This window comes from Myotis brandtii, unplaced genomic scaffold (assembly GCF_000412655.1).
Source record: "Myotis brandtii unplaced genomic scaffold, ASM41265v1 scaffold247, whole genome shotgun sequence".
Taxonomy (NCBI): Eukaryota; Metazoa; Chordata; class Mammalia; order Chiroptera; family Vespertilionidae; genus Myotis; species Myotis brandtii.
This window is the reverse complement of record NW_005359352.1, coordinates 2,995,332-3,002,999: the sequence shown is the minus strand read 5'-3', so window position 1 is coordinate 3,002,999 and position 7,668 is coordinate 2,995,332. Positions and strand designations below refer to the sequence as shown.

The 7,668-nt window shown below is 59.7% G+C and overlaps 1 protein-coding gene across 1 annotated transcript in view; it reads left to right on the top strand.

The window, feature by feature from the left end:
• TPO (thyroid peroxidase) overlaps positions 1-7,668 on the top strand; it is a 25,678-nt gene that overhangs the window by 6,648 nt on the left and 11,362 nt on the right. The window contains exons 5-11 of the mRNA XM_014540546.1: positions 1,427-1,646; positions 2,334-2,422; positions 4,260-4,344; positions 4,947-5,110; positions 5,830-5,962; positions 7,064-7,193; positions 7,558-7,665. Coding sequence (XP_014396032.1) covers positions 2,335-2,422; positions 4,260-4,344; positions 4,947-5,110; positions 5,830-5,962; positions 7,064-7,193; positions 7,558-7,665 — 708 coding nt within the window. The 5' untranslated portion in view covers positions 1,427-1,646; position 2,334. The remainder of the gene's footprint in view (positions 1-1,426; positions 1,647-2,333; positions 2,423-4,259; positions 4,345-4,946; positions 5,111-5,829; positions 5,963-7,063; positions 7,194-7,557; positions 7,666-7,668) is intronic.

The following is a 7,668-nucleotide window of genomic DNA, read 5'->3' as shown; positions in this document are numbered from 1 at the left end:
CATGTGCTACTTCCCCAGACACGAGCTCGCGCCTCACTCCCCTCTGCAGACTGGCCCTGGGGATGGTCGTCAGACCACGAGTTCCTGTTTTGTTGTTGTTTTTAAAGCAAATATTTTTTAAAATGTATTTTTATTGATTTCAAAGAGGAAAGAAGAGGGAGAGAGAGATAGAAACATCAATGATGAGAGAGAATCATGGATCGGCTGCCTCCTGCACGCCCCACACTGGGGATGGAGCCTGCAACCCAGGCATGTGCCCTGACCGGGAATCCAACCGTGACCTCCTGGTTCCTAGGTCATCCTGGTTAGGTTAACGCTCAACCACTGAGCCACCCTGGCCGGACTTAAATTGAGTTTTGATAGGAAAACCTTTGGGTGACATTCCCAGCATCTAACTCAAGTCAAGAAGGGACTCCTGGTGCCTGGTCCCTTCTCCACCCTCCCCTTCCCTCCCCACGTGGAGTCTGGCAGCGAGATCTCCAGGACGGAGGCCTGGCTGGGACCTGGGGCCCTGCCTCCCTCCCTGCCTCCCTGGGGGGCCTGCCTGCGGGTGGTGCCGCAATCCCAAGGCCCAGAACCAGTCCCTCCCCCTCCGGCCCTGCCCGCCACCTGGCTCTCTCCTCCCAAACCTCAGTATTGTCATTTCTAACCCAAACCTCCCACCAGGGTGACCAGTCCCCAGGGGCCCCGCTCCGTACAGAGGGCCAGGATGTCCCTCCATCACGGACCCACTCAGTGTCAGCACCTGGGACCACATATTCCCGTGACCAGAGCTGGCCCGTTAAAAGGTCCAATTACAAGGAAAAAATCCAAGTTTTGATTCTGGCTGGTTTTTCACTGTTTATCAACAGCACAAGTGTAACCCCGCCGGGCGGGTGGGGCAGCTCCCTCCAAGCTCGCTGTCCCCTGCGGAGGGACCTTTTCAATGCTGATGGTGACAGTGTTATGCTGCCCAGCCTGTGGTCCAAGATTGGGGGGCTGCCCAGCCTGTGGCTGAGATTGGGGGGCTGCCCAGCCTGTGGTCCGAGGTTGGGGGGCTCTGGGTCCTGTTGTAGAATCTCACCTCACCTCTCCCTCCGGGAGGCAGCCTCCTTATGCTCCACTGACTCCTGACCAGAGAGGGAACCAGAGGAGGAGGAAGCGATTTCACAGGAAACCTGAGATGAGGTGGGGATGGGGCAGACGGCCTTCCCAGCAAACGTCACCCCAGGGAGGGGAGACTGAGGCTGGACACTGAGGAGGGAACAGCCCGCTTTGCGGGTCCTCGCCTGGTCCCCGGGGCAGCCCCTTCCGCTGGCCGAGCGAGCATCCGAGCCCTCTTTCCATTAGCAGCGACTCAGGAAAGCGCGAGAGGAAGGCCAGGTGCTGTGGCCGACTCAGCTGGTTTCTTCCTCAACAACGTGTTTTCTTTTCCTTTCTCCTGAAGCGTGGCCAGAGGCTCCGCCTCTCTGCCCATAGACGCCCGGCAAGGACACCCCAGGGACGGCCACTCAGCGCGGCCACTTGAGCGGGCGCCGGAGCGCAGAGCCCGCGTATAGGGAGCAGCCGGGCCCGGAGCAGACGCGGCTGAGGCTCGTGTTCAGAGCAGCGCGGCCTCAGGAGCTCTGGTCCTCACGCTCACCTCCGGGCTCGGAAGAGGAGAGCAGGTCAGGCTGTAAGCCGTGCTGCTTCCATTTGCTGGGAGAAATGCACCATGGGAACGTGTGCGGGGGCCCGGGGGGCTGTGATGTGGGCCACAGGGCGACCCTGGGGAGGTCTCCTGACCTCCGACCTCTGCTCGGGTGCCGGTCAGTTAACTCCAGACCAGACGCATCCCATCCAGGAAGCGCCAGGAGCCCGATGAGGGAGACGCGGGTGTGGGGCGCAGAGACGATGGGTGTGGGTCTGCTTTGTGATTCCGAGATCATTTCATGAGCAGGAGAGAGGATGCTGCGGAATTCCTGTGCCTTCAGGGTCTGTAATGGCCGAAGTCCTAGTGGTCGTCTTTTGTGCAGAGAGGTGTTCCGGGAAGCAGAGTTATTTCATTCCCGTGCCTCCTCCCGGGGACTTTGCACAATTGGACGTCAGCGTGAAACCAGGGCCGTGTCACTGAGCCGCTCCGCTGCCCGGTTCCTTTGCGGGTCATGAGGGCCCTGCGGCGGCTCAGCCTGCGGGGCGGGCAGTCCTCCCGCTCAGGAAGGGACTCGGGTCCCCCGCTGCCCACGACGGCCTCTGGGCACCTGTCGCCGTGTGGGGACAGGAAGGGTCAGCGACAGAGGGCCGGCCTACAAGTTGCCCCAAAAGGCAGCCCCTGGGGACCAGCCCTGAGCGTGTGTCTCTTCATTCGGTTGTAGAATGAGAGCGCCGGCCGCCCTGGGCGTCTCGCTGGCCGTGGCCTGCAGCCTCCTGTCCTTCCCCTTCCTGAGGGGCAAGGCCCTCTGGGGTAAGTGACAGACGATGGGGTCTGAGGGCCCGGCAGAGTCCCCGCCCTCGATTCCAGAGCAGAGGGCGCTGGGGCTCAGAGGCAGGTGTGAGACCCCCGGGTTCTCCCGCTTCCCCAGAAAAAGAAGAGCCAGTCATGAGTTTAACAGAATTAAAACAGCTCTTTCTGGAAAAGAACCGATTTTCCCAGGAGTGCGCGACAGACGTCCGTTTACCTGCTCAGGTACTTGGAGCAGGAGAGTGTTTGGGAGCATCTGCTTGCTCCATTGCCAAAAGTCCCTTCCCTTCCGTTAAGTAACTTCTCTGGTGCCCTCCGGGAATGCGGGTGTTACATCACCAGACCTGGTGACCAAAGCAGAAAGTCCTGCTGATGAAAGAAAATAAGATGCAGATGATGAACAGCAGGAAGCAGAGGCGTGGCCAGCAGGGAGAGGCGTGGCCTGCAGAGGGGAGAAGCAGGAAGCAGGCTTTGTTTAAAAAGGAAAAATTTGGCAAATTCATTCCAGTTCCTTGGACTTCGTACCCTTCATTTGGAGCCTCGCATTTTAACCTGGAAATGGGTCTGCAACTTTGTGGACCATGTGCACCGGGGTCCCAACCAGCAGATGCTCATTTCTCGCAGCTCTGGAGGCTGAAGTCCAGTCCAGGCGCCGCGGACCTGGGGTCTGACAAGGGCCGCGTCCTGGTCCACAGGCGCCACGGGAGGCCCCGGGGTCTCTGCTGTCAGGGCCCGGACCCTGTTCGTGAGGCCCCACCTCCTGCCGCCCTCAAACGGGGCGACGGAAGGTCAGCCGTGAATTTGGACGACAAACACCAGACCGTGGCACTTCCTGGCCATCCCAAGGACTAAAAGATAAAACAAAGTGGGCGTCTTTTCACTGGGAGCTGCGGGCCATTGGAGTGGTTTATCTTTCGCTAAAAGCACAGGCTAAGCCCTGGCCAGTTTGGCTCAGTGGATAGAGCGTCGGCCTGTGGACCGAGGGGTCCCGGGTTCGATTCTGGTCAAGGGCACATGTCTTGGTTGCAGACTCCTCCCCGGCCAGGGCCCTGGTGGGAGCTCGTGCAGGAGGCCCCCATCGATGTGTTTCTCTCACATTAATATTTCTTTCTTTCCCTCTCTCTTCCACTCTCTCTAAAAATCATTTGAAAAATATCCTCTGGTGAGGATTTTTTTTTTAAAAAAGCACAAGTTAAAAGGCAAATATCATGAATTTTCTGTATTGCTGGTTCAGGTAACAAAAATATTCAGAAAAGGCTATAGAGCAGCGGTTCTCAACCTGTGGGTCGCGACCCCTTTGGGGGTCGAACGACCCTTTTACAGGGGTCGCCTAAGACCATCGGAAAACACATCTATAATTACATATTGTTTTTGTTAATCACTGTTTAATGATGTTCAATTTGTAACAATGACAATACATCCTGCATATCAGATATTTACATTACGATTCATAATAGTAGCAAAATTACAGTTATGAAGTAGCAACGAAAATAATGTTATGGTTTGGGGGTCACCACAACAGGAGGAACTGTATTAAAGGGTCGGGCATTAGGAAGGTTGAGAACCACTGCTCTAGAGAATCGTAGCAGCCGGAGCTGGTGAGAAAAAGGCACAGCCCACTGCACCCACCTGAGGCCAGAGCAGTGGGCCCCGTCCTGGTGCCCGGGCACCGGCGCTCTGCCCGAGAGGAGCTGCCACAGGTTAAGGTGGGAAGACGGGCAGGGGCACAGGTGCAAGCAGCCACAGCTGCACCACAGCCTCCAGCTGGGCCCCACGGAGAGGCTGACAGGACGCGGTGCTGGCCGTTCGTGCCGCGCTGAGGGTGCCACTGGTTCCACAGGGAAGTCCGAGGACTCACACGCGCTCAGCGTTTTGGAGGACAGCCGGCGCCTGGAGGACGCGACCACCCACAGCACGAGGGAGAGGTACGTCCGCGCCCAGGGAGGGGAGGGGACCGGCCATGCCCGGGCCGGTGTGCCTGGTCCTGTGACACCTCCGCCTGTTTCCAGAGTTTCATCTCACAACCACCTCCAAACGGGCCCAGAGTCTCCGTTTTGCAAATTCAGAACCAGAGCTCACGTGGATTAATGCACTTACCACCGTCTGTGGAGGCAGCCGGAGGAAGCACTATTCAGTCCCCCAGTCTTTCTCTAGCGAAACAGAGCCCAGCACAGCCATCGCCCGGCCGATGACCGATCCCGGCCTGGGGGGGGGGGGGGGGGGTAGGGGGGGTTGGAAGTCCTGACATTGGCAGCTTCTCTCCAGGCTGTGGGACTAAATCTGCCCATGTTCTCTCTCTTTTTAAAAATTTTTTTCAGAGAAGAAGTGAGAGGGAGAGAGAGAGATAGAAACATCATGATGAGAGAGAATCATGGATCGGCTGCCTCTACACTGGGATCGAGCCACAACCTGGGCATGTGCCCCGACCGGGAATGGAACCATGACCTCCCGCTTCATAGGTCGATGCTCCTGGGAACACCAGCTGGGCCAGAAGCAGTAGATTTTATATCTCCCCTTTGTGCCGTAGGAACCTCAAGAAAAGAGACATCATTTCTCCATCTCGGCTTCTGTCTTTTCCCAAACTCCCTGAGCCAACAAGCCAAGCTGTTTCCCGAGCGGCAGAGCTCGTGGAGACGTCCGTGTGGGCGAAGAACAGCAGGGTTTACCTGCGGCAGTCACAGCCTCCAACAGGTGAGCGAGCGCTCGGAGGGGTCCTGGTTCCCCGGGAGTGCCCGCCAGGAGTACACCTTCTTCAGGGGCCGGGCGGGGGCCCAGGAAGGCATGACCCCTACTCATACGCAGGACTGACCCAGCAGTTGGTAAAACACCATCTTGTGTTTTGTTCGTCTGAGGATGAACTGTTTCTCTGCTATTCAAATTGGATTTGGAGAACCAGCTCGAAATTAATTTGTGAACAAACAGCAATAGAATTGGCAAATGAAAAACCCACAAAAACGAAAGAGCCTGTTTTCTGGGGTCCTGACCTCGAACATTCACCAGCATCAGCAGGAAGGAGCAGGAAGGTTTTGTAGGCGGACACACCCATCTCGTCAGAGGACTTGGCCCGGCAGGGTTTAGGCGGGGAGGGTAGATACCAGGTGGTCGCCGTCCACTGAAGCATCACGTGGCTGGACACAGGCCTCAGCTGTGCCGTGTGCCACTGAAGACGTGCCCAGCGAGGTCGTGGTCACCCCGAGAACTGGCCTTCCCTGGGCTCAGAGCTCTTGAGACCTGCTTTTCTGAAAGATCAGAAGAAAATAAAATTATATAGTCCGTCTTCTGAGCAGTGGGGATGCTCTTGGGGGTTGAGCGGGAGGATTATTATGTGGGACCCAGACCCGGAGCCCACGGGCAGGTGCTGGGTCAGGGGGCGTGGCCTCACAGAGGGTTTACGCCCAGGTGTTCCCCAGATGCTCTGTCTGAGGAGCTGCTGAGCACCATCGCCAACGTGTCGGGGTGCCTGCCCCACATGCTGCCCCCGCAGTGTCCGGACACCTGCCTGGCCGACAAGTACCGGCTCATCACGGGAGCCTGCAACAACAGGTAGCTCGTTGGATTGGAACCTGCCTCCCTCCCGGCCTCTGTCCTGGCCCCTCACCCATCTTTACACGTTGTCTGAACGCCCGTCTGGCCAGCGCTGCCTTCCACACGGTCCTGTGTCCAAATGGCAGGGCCTCTGGGACCCCACACCCTAGGGTGGGGGTGAGGAAAGGGTCACACAGGGTGACCAGGAACGTGGAGGAACGAGCAGGGTGCATGATAGGCGGGGATCGGGCCTCAGCCTCATGCTGCGGGCAGGCCCCACTCGTGGATCGGGGCTGAGACGGGACCAGCAGGAGGACGCGAGGTTCCACCCTGAGATGGGCACACAGACAGGCCCCGCCCGGGAGAGGCCGGGACTCAAATGTAGACAAAGACCAGCCTGGGTGCTGAGAGGCAGAGAGCAAAGGTCCCGACCGCCACCTCGCTCCTGAGCTGAGGTGGTTCCGCAGTCCCCCACCTGCTTCTCACAGCCTCTTTGCACTGAACGTGCACGTGTGAGGCAGGAGCAGGCGCAGCGCCCGGGCGGGGTGGGCGCCTGAGGGACGAGACACCAGCAGCTTTCCAAACGGCATCTGTGCTGGGAGCCCCCCAAGTCTCTGTCCTGCAGGGAGGGCCCCCCTCCCCCGTGCGGCCCCAATGTGAGGGGCACCTGAGCGGGAAGGGCTGTTGGAAGGTGGGAAGGTGTGTCCTGGGCTGAGGGAAGGGTGCACCTGGAACGTGGAACATGAGAGGATCCAGGTCCATGCGCCCCCCGGAGCCCGTTCACTCGGTGGCTCCCCTGGTATGAGGCCGGCTGGAGGCCCTGGTGTGAGTCCGTCTGGAGGCCCTGGTGTGAGTCTGGCTGGAGGCCCTGGTGTGAAGTTGGCTGGAGGCCCTGGTGTGAAGTTGGCTGGAGGCCCTGGTGTGAAGTTGGCTGGAGGCCCTGGTGTGAGGCCGGCTGGAGGCCCTGGTGTGAAGTTGGCTGGAGGCGGCATTGAGCCAGGGCCCGGGGGAGCCTGCCCAGGGGCTTCCCTTGAGGATGGTTTATTGTAGGTGGACCTGCTGCCTCCTCCCTCCTCCTCCTGCCCCTCCCCACTCACCTGGGCACCTTTGTCTCCACAGAGACCATCCCCGGTGGGGTGCCTCCAACACGGCCCTGGCCCGGTGGCTGCCGCCCGCCTACGAAGATGGCATCAGCGAGCCCCGAGGCTGGAACCCCCACTTCTTATACAACGGGGTTCCCCTGCCCCCGGTCAGTGCCCCGACGCTGCGTGACCTGCATTAGGGTTAGGCTCCATGACCTGTCCCTGAGCCTGCGGGGAGGTGGCGGGCTGTGTGCGGGTGTGTCTGTGGGGTCCCCTCCCCCTCCCCCTCTCCCTTGTGGGTGGGGCCCCTTGTGGCAGAGGAACTGACGTCACCAGTAGCGAGGGGACCGCAGGTTAAAGTGAGGCCCGCCTGCCTCCTGGGGGTGGGTCCTAAGGCCTTTGTCACAGGGGAAGCCAGGCCTGTTCAGACGCATGCTCGTCAGGTGCTGGCTCATCCCAGCCCGTGAGCCCCCCCAACCCCCAGACAGACCCCTGCCAGTCCGGCCCAACCGCGGATCCCTTCCTCTCCAGGTCCGGGAGGTGACACGGCAGGTCCTTCACGTTGCCAACGAGGCGGTGCGGGAGGACGGCCAGTACTCGGACCTGCTGGTGGCCTGGGGGCAGTACATCGCCCACGACGTC